At 32.3% G+C, this 27,147-nt stretch overlaps 1 protein-coding gene across 3 annotated transcripts in view; it reads right to left on the reverse strand.

Annotated features, from left to right (window-relative positions):
* Positions 1-27,147, reverse strand: part of LOC146530908 (uncharacterized) — a 210,290-nt gene that overhangs the window by 24,548 nt on the left and 158,595 nt on the right. Inside the window, exon 1 of one of the 3 annotated variants that reach the window (XM_085199632.1) lies at positions 20,542-21,058. The exons of the other annotated variants lie outside the window; for them this stretch is intronic. Coding sequence (XP_085055758.1) covers positions 20,542-20,673 — 132 coding nt within the window. The 5' untranslated portion in view covers positions 20,674-21,058. Of the gene's footprint in view, positions 1-20,541; positions 21,059-27,147 lie in introns of those variants that run through there. 3 annotated transcript variants of the gene reach the window in all.

The raw sequence follows: 27,147 nt of genomic DNA on the forward strand, positions 1-27,147 counted from the left end.
TCAAAACAACATCTAATTAAATTGTAATACAACAAATATTAAATATTGTTATACCTTGTATATAATATTGACGTCTTATAATAAGCGGGAAGTTGGTACAGGTTTCTCGTGCAATGTTTTCCCAAGATACATAGCGGGTTACTTACACGACCGGGCTATGTTAGTCTAACCTGGTTGACCTCGCTTTATTTCGTATTTTAATTCATTAGCAAGCCCCGAACAGCAGAAGCGACTTCTGATACCGATTGTACTTTTGCAACGTGTATTTGTAATATGTAATTGGGGAATACAATTACGTTTTGAGGGTAGTTTCAATTTGGTTTGTTTTTCACAACATTAGGTTAATTTTAAACATTGGTCAATTTAAAAATAATAATTAATACTAGTTTATTGCAATTTCGAATATTTAGAGGGTATTTAAAAATACTTCTAAAGTGATATAATATTGTGATAATTTTAATACAAAAAAAATTATTAAAACATTTTTTTTTTTTTTAAATAAATATTTTTATAAAGTTTCACTACTCAAAGCTTCTCCTAATGTTCAATTGACGAGTTAAGTTGCTCATACCATGACTGAAAAATGTATATATTTTGTTCAGATAAAAAATATCTACACATTATCAATTTAATACATAAAAACAATCTAGTAGACGATGCAGCTTCGCCTTGTATCATCTCATTTAGTAAGGTAAACAGATCGAACCTAGTGTTAACACACTCCGTATCCCACTCTCCGCTGAATTCTCGAGGCATTACATGTAGAATGGCGGAACTAAACAAATATAATACAAATTTGTAGCCTTTTAATATTAACATTGATATTTACTGTAAAAGTCAATTAGAAAAAGTGTATTCAACCGTCAGCACAATGGTAGAGCAACCCGCGCCCCAGTCAGCACACAATATACAAATTATAAACAGTCCACTTGCCATACGTGGACTCGCATCACTTCCTGTGGCATTCATTGTCAGTTTTCAATACATACAATAAGTTTTTATTGGAATAATCCTAGAACGTAGCTTTGAACGAGAATAGGCTTTTATTTGTGGGTCCGTGCCACATTGTCGTACACAATTTCAATTACAGCTATTTCCGTTTATATCAAAAGGAAGGTACGGATGTCGATGAAATATTTGCGAATGCTAAGCTTGAATATATTACAAAAGCCACAATCGATTACGTCGTGACAAATGTACGCGGTGTCCTATAGGGAGGTTGCTGGTTGCCGTGGTTAACTTAACTATTGTGATGTAACTGCGGAAACCGTTTAATACCTGCAACAAAAAGAATAAGTGTCATTTTGGTAATAAATACTATTTTTATTGATACTTAATAAAAGTAAAATTTTCGTGCGTATTTTTTTTCATTTTTACGCTGTATCTCGGATATAATAGGTTAGGCAGGAGAAATGAGTGACGTAACTTAACGCTGCGGTGTACTTTGATATCAAAGCCCACAAATAATATCGAACGCACAATCGTTGCGCTTACAGTCACACGCTTGGACCACTGCGCTACAACGGTCCCAATTGTATTAAAAATGTATGTATGAAAATTATCTAGGTATATATCATTATAATACAGCTAATTAAATTAACTAACTCTAACATAAACTATAAATACTATTTTCCGTACATATTTCTAAAATATACATATTTATAACATAGTTCTAACAAAATCACTTATATTAATCATTTAAACACCAAAAAACTAACATTTAATAATAATTAATAGCATAATCTACCAAATACTATAATTAAAGCCATTCCATACACGACCTATACAAACAATCTAGACAAGAACCTAACCCTAGCCCTCCAAGCTAGGTAAATCGATATCTCAAAGGTATTCGAGGCATGACATACTGGCATTCTACATTCTATTGACAAATAATAATTAACATGCAAACAGCGTCAGTACTTAGGAAGCGGTTACCAGGCATAGCTCCATAATTATATTATATATCTATATCTATACTAATATAATAAAGCGGAAGAGTTTGTTTGTTTGTTTGTTTGTTTGTTTGTTTGAACGCTAAGATCTCTGGATCTACTGGTCCGATTTTCATTGTTTTTGTTTTGTATGAAAGCTGCATTCTTCAGAAGTGCTATAGGCTATATAACATTACATTACACATATATACTAATATATTTTAAAGTACATTCTAATTTGACATGCAATTTATTCTGCCATGTTAATAACAACCGTCGTTGCTACGCGACCGCTACCGCGACGTTTTGATATTCATCCTTAAGAAAATAAATATAATAGTCACTTTTAGCATTTTATCTAGATTGAAATTATAGTTTACTATATAACATACTAATAAATAATTAAGAAGATGTCACTGATTCCAAATGACCTAGCCACCTAGCGGGCGGCACAGTATGACCGACACGAACGGGCAGATGACGTTGACGGTTTTATAAATTTTCATACATTTTCGAACTTTATTTGTTGTTTATAATTAATTTAAAATACACTTTGATTCTCTTCTTATTTTATTTGATATTGCCCGCTAAAATTATCCTACTTAATAGAGAGAAATGTTTAGTTGTTTCGTAGAGTCGATATCTATGTACGCACGTACGGAAAACTTTAGGTACTTTTTCTAATATTAAGAATACCTATCCTTTAGTTACTTTTAATCCTTTTGTTAGTTCATTTCAATAACTCAGATATTTTTTTCTAATAATGTGTATCTACTTATTATTCTTTTTGATTATTTGACCTTATATTTTCTTACTAATTCTATTGAGAATTGAAAATAATTTCATGAATATATTTAATAAATATTCTTATAGTTGAAGCAGGCGTAGCCGCGTCCGGGTCCACTAGTACTAATATAATAAAGCGGAAGAGTTTGTTTGTTTGTTTGTTTGTTTGTTTGTTTGAACGCTAAGATCTCTGGATCTACTGGTCTGATTTTCATTGTTTTTGTTTTGTATGAAAGCTGCGTTCTTCAGAAGTGCTATAGGCTATATAACATTACATTACACATATAAACTAATATATTTTAAAGTACTTTCTAATTTGACATGCAATTTATTCTGCCATGTTAATAACAACCGTCGCGTCGCTACGCAACCGTTACCGCGACATTTTGACATTCATCCTTATGAAAATAAATATTATAGTCACTTTTGGCATTTTATCTAGATTGAAATTATAGTTTACTGTATAGCATTCTAATAAATAATTAAGGAGATGTCACTGATTCAAAATGACCTAACCTTCGGGCGGCATAGTATGACCGACGCAAACGGGCAGATGACGTTGACGGTTTTATAAATTTTCATACATTTTCGAACTATTGTAAATGTTTATGTAATTATTTGCTGTTTATAATTAATTTAAACTACAGTTTGGTTCTCTTCTTATTTTATTTGATATTGCCCGCTAAAATTATCCTACTTAATAGAGAGAAATGTTTAGTTATTTCGTAGAGTCGATATCTATGTACGCACGCACGGAAAACTTTAGGTACTTTTTCTAATATTAAGAATACCTATCCTTTAGTTACTTTTAATCCTTTTGTTGGTTTATTTCAATAACTCGGATAATTTTTTCTAATAATGTGTATCTACTTATTATTCTTTTTGATTATTTAAGCTTATATTGTCTTACTAATTCTATTGAAAATTGAAAATAATTTCATGAATATATTTAATAAATATTCGTATAGTTGAAGCAGGCGTAGCCGCGTCCGGGTCCACTAGTCTTATATATAATGTGAAATAACTATTGGTGTTCAGAGATGAGGTCTTCGAACCTGGTCTACCGTTATGTTAGGTCAGGGAATGTTTTTGCTGGTTTAATTAGTACGTATTGTGTAATATGTTATGTAAAATTAACGTTATTAATATTAATTTTGTGTGTGTGTATATAACTGTATTTAATTCGTGTTTAATTCAATTTTGATGTTTTTTTTAGGATTGGCTGTGCAAGTTTTTATAGCTTTGAAAATGAAAAACAAGATCACGTTTTTATGCCTTAAATTTCAAAATATTTTAAAATATGTTTTTGCAATTTTTGTCTAGAAATTTTGAGACTTGCCAACAATCTCTAAAATATCTTAAGGTTACTCTTTAAAATCCCAAATATATTATATGATATTGTATACAATGGAATAACCATTGCCAGAAACATATACACCATTCTAATTTTAACGAACCCCCTATAAATAAACTATATATATCCCTTTATCATACCACCATACTTTATCTTTACCTTTTAATATATTTGTTCGATATTACGAGACAAATTGGTGAGCTTGGTCTAAACTGGTCAGCTGGTACTTTGATCATCCGGCAGTCCACATAAAACGTAATGGATGCCATCAATTCGGATAAAACTCTAACCTTTTTAATAAAGCCGCTATTTGCCCAACGCGGTGTAGAACAGAAAGATTAATACAGTATATCATTGTAAGCTAGTCAAATTAAAGCTAAAATAAATCTAGACATAGAGCTAGATATAAATATAGATTTTTTTGTTTTGTTTATCGCCTACGTATTAAATTTTATATTATTTCTATTTTTGTTTAATATAATGGACGAAATTATCGCAAGAGCATTTAAGTTATTTTATATTAGCATACCTATTTAAATATAAAGATATTTATATTTAAGTATTATCTTTATAGTAATAAATGATTTTGGGTTCAATCGACCCCTAAGGAGAATAAATTCTGTCTGCCCTGCTTTAAAAGTAATATAACATGAAGCTGAAGAAGAATATTGTTATATGACTAAATTAAAACATTATCATTTTTTATTGTAATTACTGAGTAAAAGTTATCATTTAGTTTTCACGAATATTTCTGTAAATATAAGCTGTCTAGATTTTATTTAAAAACAAACTTAAAGCATTTCAACGTATGCATATTTAAATAAATATTGCTATGCTATTTTATAGGTATGCCCTATAAAATAGCAAAAGACTACTTTAGCTTTTACACTTAATAAAAAACTGTAATACCTTAATAGTAGATATTCATTTGTCTGTTTAATTAAAGCGAAACTTTAGTAAAAGCGAAAAAGAATAATTTACTCCGAACTAAACGTCACATAAAGTCGTGGGCGAGGGGACAGCTTGGATAAAAGGAGAAACTTTTTTTTTTTAATTTAAGCAACAGACAGTGAACAAACACAGCTGGCGGAATGCAAAACAATGTAAGAGAAGGAACCCACATGTTAAGCGCAACTACCTACCTAAAGGGAATCATTGATTTCTGAAGCAATTTATTTCGCCTTCGCGTTTTTCGGTTAGTACAAACAAAAGTAAAAAATTGTAAAAATGTCGCGATACGTCGGTAAAAGATATTTATATTATATTTTAAAATAAAATTATATAATTTGGTGTTTATTTGTGTGACAAGAAAACGTGTGCGTTAGTTCGAAAGATTGATTAAAATATATTTTTAGGTCATTCCAATTTCAGGCCCGTATTCATTCACCACTTTCAAATGTGACATGAATTTTAAGATACCATCGATTTCAAGATCGATTTCAGATTTGAGAGCGATTTAATAATTCTCTGCTTTGCATGCCTTAGTGTCATAATTCTTCTCCTTTTTGAGTCTTTGCGTTACCTAATTATCCACTTGAAAACTAAATTAGTCAAATATTGAACAGTATTTAGATCTTTTTATGAGATTTTTTTATTCTGATATGTATGGCAACTAAGAATAATTAACTATTTCAAAAGTACCCACATATAAAATGATGCTTTTTGTCCCAACCAAAATATATTAAGAGCAGTCGACAATCAGATTGCGATACCAGTTACAAGAGATACCAGATAACTTATCTCCTCCGAAAGGAAACGTACTGTTCGAGAGGTATTATTGTTGTGACTATTGCCTACCATAAACATTGGCCACGAGTCCTTAATTAACAAGGAACGGAAACGTCTTAAACATTGTTCTTTGACGAGCTCTAGATATGGTGGTACTGATTGTGGGGATCTAAAGTTAACGATTTATTTGATTAAGAAACTTTTATTTTGGGTTATGTTTCACATATTAATTGTATTCGTTGTATTCATTTTTAAATAATTCAAAAGTCATTATGGTTTTTTGTTACAAATCAGGGTACTTCTTTAGTTTAGCTTCATGTTCCTGCACATAGCAGGGCAGGCAGAGGATACCTGGGAAACTAGCATTAAGACCATTCCTCAATTTCCAAATTCTGGAAGCATTGCATATTGAGCGGCAGAACTCAACATCTAGCTCTCGTTACAAGAACGACAAAATGAAAATATGGAATAATTCAATTTTTCAAGCGGAAATCGAACGTACAATATATTGCGTTTATAGTCGGAGACAACAATGATCTATATATATAAAAGGACTTGTCCTCACTGACTGAGGTAAGACGCACGCACAGCCGTAACCGCTGTGCGTAGAAACGTGAAATTTGGACAAAAGTTTACTTTCGTAATCTGGACATCCACTAAGAAGGGATTTTAAAAAATTTTAACCCTAAAGGGGTGAAATAGGGGTTCAAAGTTTGTATGGAAAAAAATTTAAATCGGCACCGATTTTTATAAAATTTGAAATTTAGATTTTTAAAAGTATTTAATTGAATACGTGTTTCATCGTTTTCTAGAATTCTCTCCCTAAGGGTGCAAATAAAGGGTTGAAAGTTTGTATAGGGTTTTTTTTTAAATCATCACCAATTTTTATAAAATTTGAAATTCAGACTCTTAAATGTATATAATTAAGCACATGTTTCATGGTTTTCTAGAATTCACCCCCTAAGAGTGCAAATAAGGGGTTGAAAGTTTGTATGGGAAAATTCTTAAACCGCCACCGATTTTAATAAAATTTCATATTTAGACTCTTAAAAATATTTCATTGAACACATGTTTCATGGGCTATTAGAATTCACCCTTAAATACGCAAGCGAAGCTGCGCGTGTCCGCTAGTCTTTAATAAGTACAGAAAACTAAGAGACATCCTTTTAAGACAACTTAAAAGGCTGTCTTTTAGTTCTTTTTCTTTTGTATCGTATGTATAATAATCCACAGACAAAACCTATATTGCTATTTAATAGCACACTTAGTGTAACAACAAAAACACTGCTATAAACCAGAACCCACTTCTGAAGTGTTCGAAATATTTATAGTCAGACCGCTTTCTTTCCGTACCCGCTTACGCCATTTCTGTACACTTTCTCAAGAATAAATTTCCGATTAACGCGATAAACGGCCGAAAGAACAATATTTAGGAGTCAATTATACATAAATAAGTATGGACGACTGAGGCCACGCGTAGCGTACGGGCATAAAATGTGACTGTAAACGTCACAGGTTGTAGGTTCGATTCCCACTCGAGGAAATTAAATATTTTCGTTTCTTCGCTCTGGTGTCGAGGCAAAACGCAGCTTTGAGTTTCGCCAATCAACTACTCAACCTCCAAAATACGGCGGAAATGGGGAACGGAGTGCCTTAACACTAGGTTCCCTCTTCCCGCTGATTGCGGGAAACAGCGTGAAGCTACAAAAAAGTATCAACGCCTAGCGCGTCCGTATAAAGTGAGGCTAATACCCGTTTATACGGCAATAGCTAACAGCGGGAAATTTGTTGTAAACCTGTGGTACGCGCCACGGGCGACTGACTCTGGCCTCTTTTACTACACTTAATTTGTTTTTTGTAATTGAATTTATCATAAATTGAATATTTTATTAACCGAATTCTACATTACATTCTTTTATTTCCATATGGTGACGTTCTAAGCGTGTTTTAGTTTTTCTATAGAGTTTTATTTTTTCTTTAGTTTTTTTTTTGGTGTTTGGTGTTGTTATGTCTCGCTTGTAGATAATAAACAAGCATAGTGTTATTAAGTTCCACTTATTACTTGTGAAATAGCGACCACTTAGAAACATTGTCCGTTAGTTAGATATTTGAATATTTATACCTACCTAACTTATTTATATAAAAACATAGTTATAGTTCATGAAATATTTATTTACATAGCTACATTTATATTTTCATTTCTTCGCTCTTGTGTCCAGGCATAGAGTGGTGTTGAATTCCGCCACTCCACACGCATTGGCTCTAGAATTCGGCGGATAGTGGGAAATAAAATGTCTTAACACTAAGTTCCCTTTGCCTATCCTGCTGTGTGCGGGATACAGCGTGAAGTAAAAAAAAGTTATACATATTTCAATGAAATCAAAACAATGTGAAACATGAGAACATATTAATTGTAATTCTAATAAATTAATGAAGAAACTTATATGTCTACATATAAATTATTAATCACAAAGGGATAAATTCAAATGAAACTTATCAGTGGCTATTGTGTTATTCGATATTTCTACGACTTAAGAAGCCGTATGAATACGACAATGCATTCAGGTGTCGTTTTTAAAACTGGGAACAAACAATACGTGAAACTCTCTGTGGTGACTCATTTATACGAATGATTGAATCTACTTTTTAGTTATTCGCTTTCGATTCGGTAAGTAATTAAAATTATTAAGTTTTATTGTCAGGAAAAAGTCATGACATACGGTGCCGAAACGTGGACACTAACAGTCGGTCTAGTCCATAAGTTCCAAGTCGCTCAACGTGCTATGGAGCGAGCTATGCTCGGAGTCTCTTTGAAAGATAAAATCAGAAATGAGGTTATCCGGAAAAGAACCGGAGTTACCGACATCGCTCGCAGAATTAGTACGTTGAAATGGCAATGGGCTGGACACATCTGTCGAAGGACCGATGGCCGTTGGAGCAGACGAGTCCTTGAGTGGAGACCGCGGATCGGCAAGCGTAGCGTAGGGCGCCCTCCAGCTCGATGGACCGACGACCTGAAGAAAGTTGCTGGCTTCGACTGGATGCGGAAGGCGGAGGATCGGGAGCTTTGGCGCACCCTGGGAGAGGCCTATGTCCAGCAGTGGACCCGAAAAGGCTGATTTGATTGATTGATTGATTGTCAGGAAATAGTAAAATCAGCTTCACGGTGTATCCTGCACACTGCAGGGTAGGCAGCGGGAGCTCAGTGATCAGATACTCCGTTTCCCACTTTCTGCCGAATTCTGGAGACATTGTGTGTTGAATGGTGGAACTGAATGCCGCGCTTTGCCTCGATACGAGAGCGAAAGAATGAGAATATAAATTTAAATAAATATTTTATTTCCTCAAGTGTGGATCGAACCCATAATCACTCACGTCAATACAGTCACACACTTAGTCTTATCACCCCTGCGCTACGACTGGCCTGTAAATATATACACGCCTAAAATATCTTAATGAATCCTATTTCAAAATCTAGTCAAATAATCTTCAAACTAAAACAAAGCGACGAAAAATAAACGAAACAAAAAACGTAAATTACATTTTTAACTAAAACAGTACAATATAAAATGTGACAAATTCGTCTCACAACAGACATGTTGAGAACGAGATGCCTCGTAAATATTTAAGAAGAAACTCAAAAGACGTGTTAAATCATGAAGCGGGAGTCCCCCTCAAAGAGACATACCCAAAGACGTCAATTTGTTTACGAATTACGCATAAATTCGTCCCGAGAGACAAGAAATCTCGTGCGGCGATCGCTGTTGCGACATTTCAATAAAATTTACGATTCTGACTAAAACTGTGCATTCGATGGACAAAAAATACGTACGCTTTTTATACATCCCGTAGCTTCGTTAAAATATCTGGCTACGGATGATAAATCCATATTTTAGTATCTTTTAGTATGGATTCATCGTTGAAATAGCAATGGAGTTTATTATATTGATATAGGTAATTAAATCTTTGAGTTAAACGCCACTCGCATCGAGTTCTCGTTTCCCTTTCATATTTTCATAAGAAATTGAAGCTTAGTATAATATTAACAAGATCGAAGAAGGTCGATGGCGTTTGACGCTTCACAACGTCGTATTGGCACATAAATATTTTGAAACTACTTATAAGAGACCGGGCGTCAAAAAAACAATTTAAAATTTTATCATCTTTCATTCGCGTGGGTTTCCATTTTATTGGCTCGTTATTTTGAAACAAACGAGATGCTCACAACAAGATGACCCTTGCCAATATCGAGGATTGAGATTAGGATGATTTTGTTCAAGGATTTGTAGTAAAGATTTATTGAACCTTACTAAAGAAGGTAATTTGAGATTTTTTTATCAGTTAAGAAGATAAAAGGTTTAATAAATGCATGATTAAATTACATTTTGTTCGAAGTTAGGTCTCTCTACCTGAACTGAATTTCGTCTATTTAAAAATAAATAACTATACAATTAATTTTAACTTTCTACACCTTATTTATTTTAAAGCAAGTAAGAAAATATTTTTCAAGGGGGAATGTAGTGAATTAGTGGCAATACTAAAATTAGTATTTAGAGTGGCACGGTGAAACGTACGCAGCATTGACACGTTATTGGCCGTGACAGCCAAGTTTACGAGTCGAATATATCGCCCTTAGGATACATTTAGAGTAAGCGGACAAAGCTACAATATTAGTTAAACGTTGAATCGTCTTGAAATTATGTGTTGGGTTAAAGGCTTAAGATTAAATTGAAATAGATTATATACAAAATAATATTATTTTTTTTTAAAACCTTTCTTGTGTGTATAGTGTATTTTTTTTTTTCTTTTTTAAAGATTTTTGTAAAAAAATGGTGATAGTAATACTGTAACGAGATCGACTGTTATAATTGTCAAATAATCTAAGCTTCCTTTATTTCCTTCCTTCATTGTTTTTATTTCCTATTAAGAAAATAGATTAAAAAAAAACTACACTATTACATTTAAATGACCTAACGCACCACATAAGTTTAAATTTTCTAAACTTAATATTCAAAATGAAATAAGTATAGCAAAAGTAAATATAAAACTAGCCAATACCAAAACCCCACACAGTAGGTGGTTTTGGTTCAACGCGTTTGGTATTTTTGTCTCAGTATTGACATAGATTGTGTACCCAGTCTACAATGTTTACTCAGATGACTCGAAATCTCAAACTTAAACTTTCGTTGAACAATAGAAATTCCAACAACTGAGTTGCCTAAGTTTGTAAAATGTAATAAATAGATTTATTTAAATTAAAATAAAAGTCATAAAAGCTTGTCGCCATTAATAATTTTGATCGCTAATAAAGTGAAAAATTGTTTATAATCAATAAAAACAGGTGAAACGAAAAATTATAAGTTATAAAACAATTGACTAATGCCCTCTTCGTTCCATTAGTTAAAGTATTTTATTAAAACTTAAACGTAAATAGAGTAAAAATAAATGTAAATAACAGTGTTAAATTCTGTTGTTGCAAGCTTGCAAGAATGGATTCAGAATGAAATACAATTTAATGTACCAGACAAAATTTAAATATTCATAGATTTTTTTGCCATTTCTTATTTAAAGTCTAATATTTGCGCTGTATAAAAATTCTTTTTCTACTGCACAAATATTAGAACTACGAAATAAATACTATGATTGAAATTTTCACTATGTCTTTAGTTTGTGCTAGTTTTAGACATTGCATTATCAGTTTGCATCTGGTAAAAAGATTGCAAATTAATATAAATTATAATTTTGATTAATATTTTAAATTTTACAAACTTAGTGATCCCATAAAAAATGCTTAAAAAGTATTTTAAACATTAGTACTTTATAATATTAAGAACCGTATAACAAACAATATATTACAACATAATTACTTATGCAGCACGATCATCAAAATTTTATTTCACAGAAACCAAAACCTTTCAATTTAAAACAACTGTGGGCTTAAATTTTGTTTTTTACTGCCGTCTTCATTTTAAATACAACACTTAAAATCTCGGCGTTTAACATAAAAAAACTTATATAGAGGCATATTTCATTATTTTTTCTGTAAAACAACGGGGTGCCTCGTGTTTTTTGTTGGGAGTACCAAATGGGTCGAAGCCCACGCGAGCCCCCATGATCGTTCACACTTTAAGTGGCTCTACAGTAGTGATATATACCTACTCAAACTATTATTAGAATTTCTAGGAAAGTATTACACAAAAACTAACTTCTCAATGTGGTATTATAAGTAGATATTTAAATTTCAAACTCCAGTCATCTTTGACAGCACATCGCATTTAAATTTGTAAATAATTCAAATTGACACTTTGGCCTTATAATGCATCAAAATAAGTTATTTTAAAATGAAATATTCGATCATTTAAGCTTGTGACATACTTCTAAGTTGTATCGACACCTCTAGGAATTTTTATCGAGCCACATTAGATTTGAGCCCCCGATAGCTGGCGGGACCGCCATCAATTTCATTCAAATATACCAAATATTTATAACCTTTAAGATTTCTTGTAGATGAAAGATCAAAGCTGAGATAAACCATCGACTTTACTAAGACGAAACGATATAGACTATAAATTTTAACACCTTATTTGCTTTGTTCTTTAAAACTTTCGATGTGGGTATTGTTTTTATGGCTTGTGAATAAAAAATGGTAATGGAGTAAATATTCCCCACCTTTTTCATTTGCCAGCCCCTTTATAGCTGCGTTTACGCATAGTTAGCCCCGCCTATACGGACGTCCTACTCTTTGTTTTAAACACGGTATCTATTACCAACGTGTACAGAGAATAAATGGACTAATTGTAATTAAATTAAATATATGTAAATTTTTTATATGTGGTTCTTTTTATTTAATATGAAAATTTAGATTATGTGGACTCATATTCTTTCAAGAGTTTGTTAAAACAACCTTTTAGATATCATTAAGCTAATATCAGTTAAATTTAACTGTTATTAAACTGATAGTTATTTGTTACGAAATTTTAGTATTAAAGTTGGCCATCCAACAATTAGTAGATCGAACGTTCGAGTCTCAAAACGAAATTTACGAGTATTGAAACTATCTTCATTCGATCGTGCAGGGTACAGTATGACTATGAGAGGCAGCTGCTTTTAATCGAATCCCAATCAACTCCCAATGATATTAAATACTTTACTACAGTATTAAATATTGTATAATCAACTTCAAGTGCCGCCGCGACTGTTACACAAGTTTCAAGTTCATTTTGTTATAGCTCAAACGTCAAAATGAAATGAGATTTTTTTTATTTCACATACTTTTCTATGAAATATTGTAATAAAGTCTCCCACGTATTCCTTAATTATTAGGCTGTATATTATATTTCACTTTTCAAATCTATTTTTTTTATTATAACTATAAAAATAGTATTTCATGAAAACAACGAATATTTTCAACTAAAGTTAAGAAAATAAAAAATTACAATTGCACCCTATTTAAAAGAAATTAAACGGTGATTTATTTATTGATAGATTGATAGCGAATAGAAACAATATGAGGTCGAAAACTTGATTAGACGATTCTTAGATTTTATTAGTATTAAAACTTCCATATAAAGATAAGTTAAAATGACACACCATTAGATACCGTCGTCTTGATTGATCGTCGTATAAGATAAAGAGAGAGAGAGAGTCATTAATTTGTTATTTACCAACACGACCCGTAGGTGCTGGGGACCGTGCTGTCAAGTCTGTGGTACACAATGGTCGAGGATTAAAAGCGAAGCTATGTACCGGTAGCCAGGTATCATTTATCAGGATAAGTATTTTGAATTGAAATATGAATGCTTATGTTTATAAGAAAAATACTTTTTTTCAGGTTCCGGCATATAGGCAGAGGGAATCTAGTGTTAAGGCACTCCAATTCCCAATTTCCACTGATTTCTGGAGGTATTGGACGTTGAATGACACCAGAGCGAAGAAATGAAAATATTAAATATTTTATTACCCCGTGTGGAATTCGAACCCTCAACTTGTTACATTTACAGGCACACGTTTGTGCCCCTGCCCCATGATTGGACTAGCTAAAATTATATACTAATATAAAATTATTTGTTAAACTTTAATATGAAAAACACATCTCATTGCTTTTTTTGTTCCAAGGTTAGTTAATAAAAATTAAATTATTAAGGTTGCACCATTTGCGACTCTTTGGAATGCAGGTGTTATAAAATATCTCCGTAAAACGACAATGTTATGGGTTAGCATTTTACGCATTCTTTGTGTATTTAATATTTAATATTTTCAAAAATTGCTTGAAAAAAAGAGATTTTCAAAGAGTGGTTGTAATAAATATGTAGCAATATTTATTATAAGAAAGGAAGTAGCAAGAGATTACGAGGAAAACTATGATTAATATCAGCTTTCTAAGCGTTCGTTAGTCGTAGATGTAAGATAAAGACAAAAAATTATAACTAAACAGAAAATGTGTATTATTTTTCTCATATTTTATATAAAAATATAGTTGTGTTGATAATTCCAAAAGACAAAATTGTGTTAACTCTTTCAAATTTCTTTACTGAATAGAAATTTTAATTTCATTCGAAATTCGTTTTATTGCTGGATTGCGTGACAAGAAATACTATTTTAAGTTTTGAACTAACTGTATGTCATGTAATTTCCAGTAACGACGTGTTTTTTTATTGTCAATCTCCGAAATGCTAACTTCATCAAATAAGTAACGTTCACGTTACATTTGGATTGAAATATCACCTCGTTTACATTTCTTTTATGTTAATTATTAACAACCATAAATATTCTAGATTATATCAGCTTCATTTATTTTGAACTTTACGAAAATAATATTATAAAGATCTGATTAAAAAATGTAATTTATATTAAGACATATATTTCTAGACGAAAATATTGACATATTGGCTAAATCAAAGATAGACAAACGAAAAAGTAAACAAGATCCGTCGCTTTCACAATCGATAGCTAACTCGTTACAACTTCACACCAAACCCGATTGTAACATCAGCTTATTACCACTAAACAAATAAATCCCATCACCTACCACTACCACCATCGTTATCAAGAATCTTTAGGAGAAATCCGAAACCGTAAACATGCACGACGAACACACAGTTAACTATTCATTCGGCGTCTCTGGAGAATATATTGAACAAAAGAGGAGTTCAGCATCCGACTACACTATTTCTCACTACTTCGGTGCGATGTAATCAGAGAAGACGACGTGTCGCGTTTATTTATGTATGGACGGGGCGCGGGCGAGGGTGGGCCGCGGGATACAAACAGAATAATATTGATGACACTAAGCTCCGAGGGTCGTGAATCATTAATCGTGAGCTCTCGTCTACGGCTCTATTACGACTACCTTGGTGGATAAGCCACCCTTCAGAGGTGATGCGAGATATGCCTTACGCTTGCCTTTTTCGTGAATCAGGCTGCGTTTAATGATATGAGGATCGGGCTGCACGGAACGGGTAGATAATTTTTACATTTATATGAAGAAATCTTGTGCTTTATTAATTCAAAACTAATAATGTATTATCATCATACATCCATTTCATTATTTTCTATTTTCATGGGTAAAACATCAGCTTTACATTGTATTACGACATCAGAGTAGGCAGAGGGAACCTAGTGTTAAGTCACTTCGTTTACCACGTTACATTTCGTGGGTAATAGATAAATTTTAAGCATCATTAGTGAAAACTACATTAAAATCTGTTTTCGTAATTTAGAAGATTGAATGAAAGTTACATTATCAGTGGTTGGTTTATGCAAAATGAAGAAATTTAAACTATTTTTTTTTCAATAATATACAAAATACAACCAAGCAATTTAATTTTAACTTTTTTAAAAGACAATAATTTCGATATTGTTATTTATTTCTTATCACCAACGCCGACCGCAAATCTACGACCACAAAAAGAAACGGTAATATCTCGAACAGAAGAAAAAAAAACAAAGTCAATTTAAGTTAATTCAGTAAGCAAAAGACATGGCTACTTCCAAATGAACCCGAACGTAACAAAAACGAAAACAAATCGGGAACAAAAACGCGGGTCATTTCGGACTATCGTTTATTTTTTTTAAGCGAGGACGTGCATTGAAAACCTCAGAAGGGTTTTTTTTATTTTAAAAAATTCTTACTAAACCTGCGTAACGATAAAATAATAATGCTCAAGTTGGAATAGGAAAGGGACTTAAGTATTTGAACGCTTTTTGATTTCTAATTCGTGTTACGTTTTCAGTTCTTTATTATTTTTATTATTTTCAAATACGACCCTGGTAAGTAATTTTATACCATTTTTTATTATTTTGTAGTCAATGAGAGTAGAGAGTTAGGTTGGAAGGATTTATATAAAAATAAGCATCTGCACGTTTTGTCCCGCATAAGTAGAGGAAACGAAATTTGCGTACACGATTAATGTTTTCCCTAAGTGGGGATCGAACCCACTACCACTGCGTTTATACTCAGACGCCACACCACTTCGCTACGACGACCCCATGTAAGTAGTGAAAAAATTTTAAACTTAAACCAAAAATGTACTATTCTTCAGATAATTTATTATGATTTTACTCATTTGGCTACCACAAAAGAATAACAGAGAGGCCAAAGAATAGAAGATTTCGAAGCAAAGTAATTTAAATTCCGTCCACCTTCGACTGACTGCTTTAAAATTTTAAATGTTTAAGCAGACAATATGTTTTACATGACAAGTCACTTAGTAACCATAAAAATTGAGAGGCATATTATCTTAAAGTTGGAGCTTTAAAGGGCTTCTTTAAATTCATCACATGGTCCTAAACCAAGTCAGCGTACTCGTCCAAAGCTACGCTTAAAAAAAATTTAGATAAAAATAAAGCCAATCGTGACTTGTTTACAGAAAAAAGAAAGTTTCTTAGAAGTCACTTAATGATTTTATTATATCAAATTATTGTTAAAGTTTAACTAATTCGAGTTAATATAGAAATATTATAATGGAGGTACAAGGGTTTGACTGTAAAAGGGCAGATTATGGGTTCAATATTCACTCGAGGTAGTTAAATATTTAATATTTAAATTTTTTTGCTCTAGTGTCGGTGCAAAACTCTAGAATTCGGCAGAAAGTGGAGAGCGGAATGTCTTGACACTAGGCTGAAAATAATTTTATTACTTAACATGTGTACCTAGACATATAAAGAAACAACTGTTACAGGACCCTAAAAGTAAAAAGACGAAATGGAAAAATACAAATCGATATATTTAAAAAGGACGGAGCTACAATGCATTGTGCAGAAAAAATAGTTTCTGGCGACAGTACGACAATAACACAATGTGGGCCCCACTTTTTTTACTTTTGGTCGTTTTTGTTATATTGTTTGAACTAGTATTTCAACTACTTTAGAAATTCTGGATAGTTTAGGCAAAAAGCTATAATTAAAAACATTTTTTTTCTTACCTTCAAGACACTAGTGTCGAGGCATTCCATTCTTCACTTCCGGAACTACGTATGTATATGTACATCTACTATTAAGTATAAGAAAAATAGAATATTATAAATTTTAGGAGTAGACAGAATAAATCAAAATCAGCTGCACTCTGTATCCCGTATACGGCAAGGTATGCAGAGGAAACCTAGTGCTTAGACACTCTGTTCCCGACTAATAGATATATTAGCATTTGTACATACAGTGGTCCAAAGGATTTATATCTTTTGTATTTATATTAGTACAACTTCTTATCTAATATCTCATTACAAGGAACCAAATAAAAGAAGGAAGTAATTAAAAATTATCTCAAACGTTAATGTTATCTACTATTTACTTTAAGTAATTAAGATATTCCATATCAGGTTAGTAACTAGTTCTTTGAACTGATGAATGGAGTGTAATCGCATTTTTTTCTATATTAAATATGTTATTTGATATTTAAAATAGTTTAAAATTAATCCAGTTCCTATCGCAACTATTAGATCGCTATCGTTGATAAATTAAAACATTTGAAATTTCCAGTTTCTAATTAGTTCAGTAAAAATATGTTTTGGTGTCATTTAAAAACACATTACCGGTTCATAAATTAAAAGGTTAAATCAGGTTCTCGCTGTATCCCGCACAAAGTCGGGTAGGCAGAGGCAACCTAGTGTTAAGACCCTTGAATTCTGAAAGCATTGCATGTTGAGTGGCGGAATTCAACGCCGCGCTTTATCTAGAAACCAGAGCGAAGAAATGGAAATTTAAATAAATAAATATTTCAATACCGGTTGGTAACATTAACAAATTCTGATGGTATCACAGCATCCTAGTTTTTGTCAACATAATTTGGGTACTTCCTGACTGCTCTAATCATGTGAATAGGAGGTAGGATCCTATCGCCTTTGTAGGAATCACGAACGTCCCTGAGTAATAAAAAAAAAAATGCCGAGCTCATTGTGTTTGAGGCAGGTAGAAGGAACAAAAACGGTCAACTAACAACGAGACGTTATGCAAAAAATTGTACGAAGCGAATATTTTAAGTTATAAACAGATGGTTATATCTAGAAATTATAAATATGATTATTTAATAATTTTATAAATTATTATTATATATTTTTTAGTATTATAATTACCTAGTAGACTAAAAAAAATAAATTAATTATATTAAATTATTCATAAACTTTATATGAACTATGATTAATATTAATAAAAATATATATATACACATACTTACATACAAAAATATACTTACTATGTTCACATCAACCCGTATAATGTTAGAGTAATACATTTGCATTTTGATATAGACTTTTATATTAAAATGTGTTTTTTAAACGAATGCTGCCTTAGTAAAAGTTACGACTGTAGTGACATAAAAAGTTAAATTCTTCAACTTAAGTATCATCGTAAAATTTAAAAAGTTAATTAAAACTCAATCAAGAACCTTATTAAGTCGGTAGAATAATACATTAATCTCCAGGCTGGAAGATATAAGTTTGTTCGTATAAAATTAATGGAATTTGATAACGTGGTTTTTACCATTTCCTATTAAAGATAACACAACTTGTTACAATAGTCCAATTTATCTGCATAGAATAACTTAAAATCATCATCGTTTATAAAAATTATTATTTTTTCTTGTTCTCAAAATAAGTTTACATATTAAAAAAAAATAAAAAAAAAATGTTAAAGACTTCGGCGTAGGCTGTTACTTTTAGAGTACAGTTAGTGTTATAAACGTAATCGACGGTCTAAATGACCTAGACGTAGAGCTAAGTAAATATATATATGTATAATAAATATAAATGTATATAGAAATAATATAAAATTAGTATTAATTACATTTATTATAAATCTAGGATCACCAATCAACAACTAAATCTTTTTCCTTTTTATTTTACCTAACCTATCTCTAGTTAACTTAAACTATATATTAAAACACATTAGAATATTAGTAACATAGAATAAATTTGTAGTTTCGAGATTACCCAACATGCTTTATCTCGTACATAATAAAGAAGCCCTATTAAAGGACAACGTGGGCGAGGACACGGGCGGCAGCTAGTCATAGAGGATAGGAGGGATAGCCGATACAAATAACATTTATGGAGGCACAGTTCCAATACAGATAACCGGACAACCTGTTCGGAACGATTCAAATAAATAGCATAACCCGTTTAGATAAAATATATCTGTAAATATTGTTAGATATAAATTGTATGGCTTATCGTTTACAGAGCAGCGATAAACATTTCTTACTTATAATTGAGTTTACTTCTGAACGCCGATAGTGGGTTTTGTAATTTAGAAGCTTTACACTTTTATATGAGGCTCATTAAGAGATTTGAATTTTGTACTCTTATGGCTTCCTTGTTGAAGATTCGCGTCCAGCTTTGGCTGTTCGTAGAATTTTCTTACCATAAACAACCACTTTATACTAAGTATTTTATACAAAAATAAATTCAAAATTATGCATGTAACCTTGTTTAGAAACGTATAAAAATTGAAACGTATCTGGATTTGAACCCATGCTTCTTGGAGAATCTTTTTTTCGTAATTGTGGTTAACATTTAAAAAATATAAAAAAATATTCATAAATATGTTATAGGTACCTATAAATAAAAAAAATATAAAAGAAATGAGTATATTTTGGAAGTTATTGAAATTTACCGATTATACTGGGATACAAAAAAAATACAAAATCTAACTATAAGGTAAATTTAGATCACAACTGTTTTTTAAATAATAACTGCGAAATATGCATCATTTCCATACAGTTTTCCATTTAAATAAAAAAATACGAGTATACACATTGGATTTTTGGTTTGAAATTTTAGATTTCACTTCTCACATGCAATATTTACAAAGCCATATAGAACAAGTGGATAAAATATTTCATAAAGGAGAATAGTTTCACAAAAAAAAATTATTGACGAAAACATAGTACTAAAACTCTTCGTTTATGGGGGCTTACTCTATCTAGTGAAATTTATTTAGTCGGCCGTCGGGGGATTGGAGTACACCGGTGATTGATTGGAGGCCAAATGAACAATCTACAGCACCAAAATTGCATCTGCATGTGAAATTGCATTTGTATTTTCATTACTTTTTTATATTTTTTCAGATTGCATTGGTTCAAAATTACATTTATAGCATATTGAAAATTTATTCTAAAATTATTTTTATAGGTTTCTATATCTATTTATCTTTCAATTGATTACTTGGTAATATATCTATTTATTTTCTGATATATTTGTATTAGCTTAGTTTTTAGATGTAGTAAGGTGGTGGTTGGTGCCTTACCTTTTGCAAGCATGTGGCTCTACACTGAGCTACACGTAAGGGAGATGACACTTCCTCCTCAGCTACCACTCCAATCCAGGTTATGATCGCGGAAAACAACGAAAAATTATATAATAACATTTTGGCACACATTTTCTTTGGTATTCCTTTGCTAACAATTTCAATGTTTATTCAAATTCTTCTCGTATCATAACCGACACATAAATCCAAACAAATATATTTTCATAATAAAGTTTTCAGTCAAATAACGAACTTTGTTAGTCCTGTAACTTTAATACCACGTTGAACATAATAATTGTAACGTCAAAGTTTTATGTAAATTAGTCTTTAGAAAACGAGATGCCGTACGTATCCAACGGAATGACGCTTCAGTAAGAACAGAACAGAACGAAATAATTGATATTAATAATGAGAACGCACAAGAAAAATAATTTCCACAACTTGAATCGGTCGCGTTAAAACACTGACGAGAGCCGACGCTACCGCGAGCGCGGTCGAAAGCGGACTAACCACCCCGCCTGAAGAAGCTCTGTTCCTCTCCCCTCTGATAGTTAATTTTTGCAGCTCTCTCGCTCACACACTAGGGTTCCCCTCCTCTCTTTCGCTCTCACCGCGACATACACTCTCATACTACATATCGCCCTCTCTGTCGTCTCTATTAGTGCATATATTTTATTCTATCTCGTTTCATCTCGGGCGGTTTTACGTTGTTTTTCCTTAATGCAGTTTAACCGATGGGAATGTGGTAGTTATTGTTAGAGAAAGACGGTGGTAGTAGAAATTTTAGGGTTGTTCAAAGGGGTGACAAAGAATCGAACTAATTCAGGGTTTGCGTTTTTATGGAAGTTCGGGCGGTAAAAATTATCCCGCCTCTCGTTTGTTCAAGTTTATGGTTCTCGCGTCGCGAAGCCATATTAATAATATTAATGGCTGTCGTATCAACAATAACGCTATTTTGTTGTCGGGGTTTTATGAATTTTGAATGTTTTTTTAAATTATACAATGATTGATGTCTAATGTGTCAAGCTTGACGACCCCTGTATAGGTTTTTATGATATTAGCAAATGAAATTTACATTTCATTTGTAAGATCTATAAGGGCTCTTATAATAACAATATTAGAAGCCAGACATGGCTGTAAGCTCGAAAGGCTGTAGGTTTGATTCCCATTCGAGATTTTTTTTATTTTATTCGCTCTGGTGTAGAGGTATCGCGGCGTTGATTAATGCCAATCAAAATTCGGCGGAAAGTAGGGAGCGGAGTGTCTTAACACTAAGCTCCCTGCCTACCATGCTACCTACGGGATACAGCGTTTTTTTTTTTTTTTTTTCCCTAGCCTACATCATCCCATTGTTGGGCAAAGGCCTCTCTCCACTTCTTCCATTCCGGTCTATTTAATGCTATTGAGCACCAGTCAGGCCTATAATGGTCCAGCTCGTCCCGCCATCTCCGTTTTGGTCTGCCAATTCTCCTTTTAGAGCTTGGAATCCATCTGGTAGATGATGGATACAGCGTGAAGCTGAAAAACAAACAACACCACTGTACTATACGAGTACGTGACAGATCAACCCTTCATAGGAAATTCCATTTTTCGTTTCCTACAGCATCTCTGGACTGTATTCATCTCGTCTTTAATCCCCGACTTCGTCTAGACGAGTCTGCGGGCGATTGCACACAATTTTGATACAAATATCTATCGGACCTACATCGGCGATGGTAAATTGATACTTCCATCGTTTTTGTTTGCCCAACGAAAATGCCTTCCTTTGTCTTAAAATGTCGATACAAAAAGCTGATAATCGATAAATAGGGTGCATTAGCAGCAAAATGTCAGAATCTATATATATAAAATCGAAAGGTCACTCACTCATCACGAAATCTCAGAACCTACATGTGCTAGGAATCTCAAATTTTGCATAGGAGTTACTTATAGGACGTAGGTGCTCGCTAAGACGGGAATTGGCAATATTCGACTTCTAAGGGGTTGTTTTTGGGGTCGAAAGTTTGTATGAAACTTCGTTACAACAAATGCTAGGAGTCTCATATTTTGCATAGACGTCACTAGGACGTAGTCATGGAGACAGAAATTAATAATAACGTAGTTCACGCGGGTGAAACCGCGAGCGGGCCGCTAGTTATCTATATTATAGGAATATATATAGTAAATGTCATATTAGAGTTTCAATATGTTGCAAATGTCAATTAGTGTTTAACTGCCATTAAATCATATGAACGTATTGGTTTGTAGATTACGCCGATTTCCATTTGCTGAACGCTAATTGACGTTTGTTTGTGTGAAAATATATTTTTTTATCTACGATTATTATCGAATATAGCTATATGATTTTTTTTCAATATTAAAGTATTATCTACATGAGCCCTGTCGCAGGGGCATAGGCCTGTAAACGTGACAGGTTCTGAGTTCGATTCTCACTCGAGAAAATGAAATATTTAACACTTTTATTTCTTTGCTCTGGTAACAAGGAAGTGGGGAACAGAATTGTCTTATTTGGACGGAGTGTCTTAACACAAAGTTTCCAAGTTCCTTCTGTGAAGCTAAAAAAAAACAAAACTACATATTAATTTATCAACGATGGCTTCTGATCTTCAAATTAGATCATTACCATCAAAAGCAGATGTTACTAGTTGCTTCTATCATCTGGTCTGTCGGTGGGTTTACAGAGAGTTCATTGCAGAAGGCGACGAAAGGTTTATGTGTCATAAAGACGACGGTGACGGTCAATGCTCACTCTATTAGTGAAATGTAATAAGTGACTATTGAAAGGAAACTTTGCATTAAAATTTTATTTCTTATTTCTTCTTTAATTTATGAGGGTAGTTGCGCAAGGGTACAAGCGTACTACTGGTTCGATTCGCACTGGAGGAAATAAAATATATAACATTTTAATTTCTTTGCTCCGGTTGAAAGTCCACTTTCAACTTCCGTTCTCCAGAACGGAGTGTCTTAACACTAGGTTCCCAGGTTCCTTCTTCCTCCACGCCTTCCTCTGCCTAGTATACACCAAAAAATTACTGTATATTTTATCCTTAATGCGACGAAAAATCCCATACATACCTGTATAAGGATACGTACGGGCAAGTCTATTAAGCAAATAATAATTAGAATTTTGGCACTTTTTAACGGTCTTTTTATCAAATAAAGCTCTAAGCACAACTTCAAGTAGTATATAATACAGGAACACGATCCGTTGGCAGCCTTTATCAGTTTTGCGTCGTGGTAAGAATTCTAAAGTCTCGTCAATATTAAAGTTTAAAAATATAGTTGAGAAAAAGAATTTAGTAATAGTACTCGTAGTTAGTGTATAAAAAATATAAATTTTTAGATTTACTTTTTACTCTTATCTTTATAAATGAAGATTAGCCTTAAAAGATTTTTTATTTAGAACTACTGTTTATTTTATAATCAGTCAAAATATAGCCTGAGGTCGTCGTGGCACAATTGTGCTACTCTCAACGCGGCGGTTGCGAGTTCGCTTCCTCGTTCTGGTAACGTGTTGAAGCGCGGCGTTCAGTTCCGCTATTCAACACGCAATGCCTCAAGCATTTGTCAAAAAATGAAGAATGGAAGTGTCTTAAATATGAACGTTCACGCACTTATTAAATCGGGATTTAAATCCACAATCATCAGTACCAGGGAGGTACATCACAAATGTGCGAGTGTCAACTTAAATGACAAAACGTTAGACATATCTAAATCCCTTTCAACATTTTATACTGAAAATGTAAGAATTCTTGAACATAATATATTTGTGTTTCCTCTTAATATTCTAACATATACAAACAAAAATTTTATTTCAGTACATCCATTACGCAACGATGTCTAATTTCATAATGCTTTTTAATGAATTCATTTTCTTTTGTTACTTTGACGGGATTTATAATAACATTCAACATAATGTCTACTTATCTCTTAATCCATACCTATATTATAAATTCGAAACTAACTCTGTCTGTCTGTCTGTCCTTTACGCAATCAGTGCCAAACCGCTAATATAATTGTGATAAAATACTCATATAGAGATACTTGAGGGTCTCGGGATGAACATAGGATACTTCTTTTTCTCGTATTTGTAATATTTTTGATATATACCAATATATTAAAATACTTATTAATTTGACATGCAATTGATTCCGCCATGTTAATAACAACCGTCTCTATGCGACCGTTGCTAAGCAACGATTTGCAAAGTTTGTTGTTAGAAAACATCACCCAAAATGAGCTTGCTTAACGAGATACGTTCTATTGAAAACTGAAAATAATTTCATAAATATATTTAATAAATATTCGTATATTTCAAGCGGGCGTAGCCGCGTTCGGGTCCACTAGTATAATATAAGCTGTAATAATTTTTTTTAAAACAATGAGATTTGAGAGGCAATTTGCTACAAAGGACAAGAGTTAATTAGAAGTGAAAGAGGATGAACAGCTAGCGTTGAGAGCTTTAAGATTTGTCCATCCCATACTAATGTTTACACAGTGGGGTATCGTAGTTTGTGTTTTACCAAAACAATATTAGTTTACGAGGCACATTTCGTTAATATTAGATTAGAAACTACTTAAAATAATTACTGTTTAAAGGAAGTTATCTTTACGAAGTTACCAGATTAAGATATTCAGGTAGATTAGTATATCATCCACCTTTCTAAACAATTTGAGAAACGTCGCTTAGTTATTTAAGTTTTTTTTTATAAACTAGTTAATGTTTCATATGTTTGCTTAATCTGCAATGTTATTCTATGAAAATATTATCAATCTCAATTCTCTATAATTTTAATAAATTTCAAGACACTAGACTAAAATTACAAAAAAAAAACAATAGCAAACCTTAATTTGTATCTAAGTTTAAACGAAGAAGCTAAGAGGGGGTTGTTTAGAAGAACAAGGAAGTTAATTAGCAGTAGTAAGAGGCGGTCCGAGAGCCAAGTTTATAGGCTACTAGTTGTTAGCAACATGTAAAAGCAACGTAGAGAAAATTTTAGCATTTACTTAGTTTTTATCTATATTTTGTTTTTATGTAGGTAATTTCTTTAGATATATGTATTCTAATTTTTGAACCTCTAGGATTGCATGCTCTTCTTTGTAGGTAAGTAAATGGGTACCGATATATACTAGTTAGTAATAGATATGATATATATCTATTTTTCTCTCTCTCTCTCTCTTAATGTGGAGGATATTTCTTGTCTGTATAATATAACGTCCATTCAATCGTTTTTGATAGTGGATGTGAATAAGTTGATCTATTAAAATTCCACATTTATTTGGAATCACACGCAATATGTCGAATTGGGAGTGAAAAGCTCAGAATAGAAAGAATAGTTTAAAAAACTTTAAATATGAATGCACTACTAAAACAAAAAAGTATTTAGTAACATTTTATTTTAAATATTTTTTTTACTTTAAAACTGTTGGTTACATGGAAAGATGCTCGAATATAATACAGCAAAAACTGTTCTTAGTTCCAGTGTTCAAGATATTAAAATCTTTTTTCCTTTCATAATACTGAATGTTTTATTTAAAAATAGCTGACGAATATAATTGTAAAATAAAATTCTTACTTAATATATTTTATTCTTTAATCATTTACATAACTGTCATTGACTGTCATCAGCCTCTTCCTACATAGCCTCTGGAAGTTCCCATACTTTAAAATCATGGTGCACGTAAACGCGACCTTCCTCCAGTGTAGTGTTTTCGAAGATCAACCAGTCACTATCTCTCTGACCTCTCCGGAAATAATAATTTAAATAAAATACTTGTACTATAACAAAAACTAGCATTATATAATAAAAGATTATATTCTATATCATGGAGGATGGATGAAACTTAAGTCCGTATTACACTTGTAAGATGTCGTCTAAATATATCCACGTGCCCAATAATACGAAACAGAAGAATGTAAGAGGATTAGCAACATAAAGAAATATTATTATTGTTAGATAGATATATTTTTATAGTTTATAGATATTTCTTTTTTTTTATTTGAGGGCTTATTTTGGGGTTGATTTTTAACTTTAAACGTGATTATTTGATCACTACTCAAACTAATGATTTATATTTATTTCCGCGTTCTCCTAAGACAAAACGTGCCGTTGAGTTTCACAACTCAAGTTCCATAACGTAATGTCTCGAATTCGGACGTAAAATGAAGAACGGAGTTGGTAGACACCAGGAAAACGCTTAGGTATATTATAGCCAATATTAAAAATTTAATTAATTATATTATACAAATCCTTTACATTAATTCCAGCCAGCCAATTAATGTAAAGTTTCATCTAGACCGGTTCAGTAAGTGGAACAAAAATCCATCCTTACAAACTTACACAATTATATAAGCAGGATCTACCTTCTTTAGGTACAGGTGCTTTAGTCGTAAGATGAAGATAACAAAGCCGGGAAAAAAACACATTTTCTTTTTGAGGGCTTATTTCAGTTTTTACATTAATTATATATAACCATAAAAACTGATTGTGATATTTATTAAATAATCTCCACTTTCTTTCTCCTGCTGGGACATTATATACAAACTTTATTACTTTATTCTCATATCTTTACAGTGACAAGGGGTTATGGGTATTAAAGCGGTAA

This window comes from Heliconius melpomene, chromosome 16 (assembly GCF_056956725.1).
Source record: "Heliconius melpomene rosina isolate 202511_hmr_F chromosome 16, ASM5695672v1, whole genome shotgun sequence".
Taxonomy (NCBI): Eukaryota; Metazoa; Arthropoda; class Insecta; order Lepidoptera; family Nymphalidae; genus Heliconius; species Heliconius melpomene.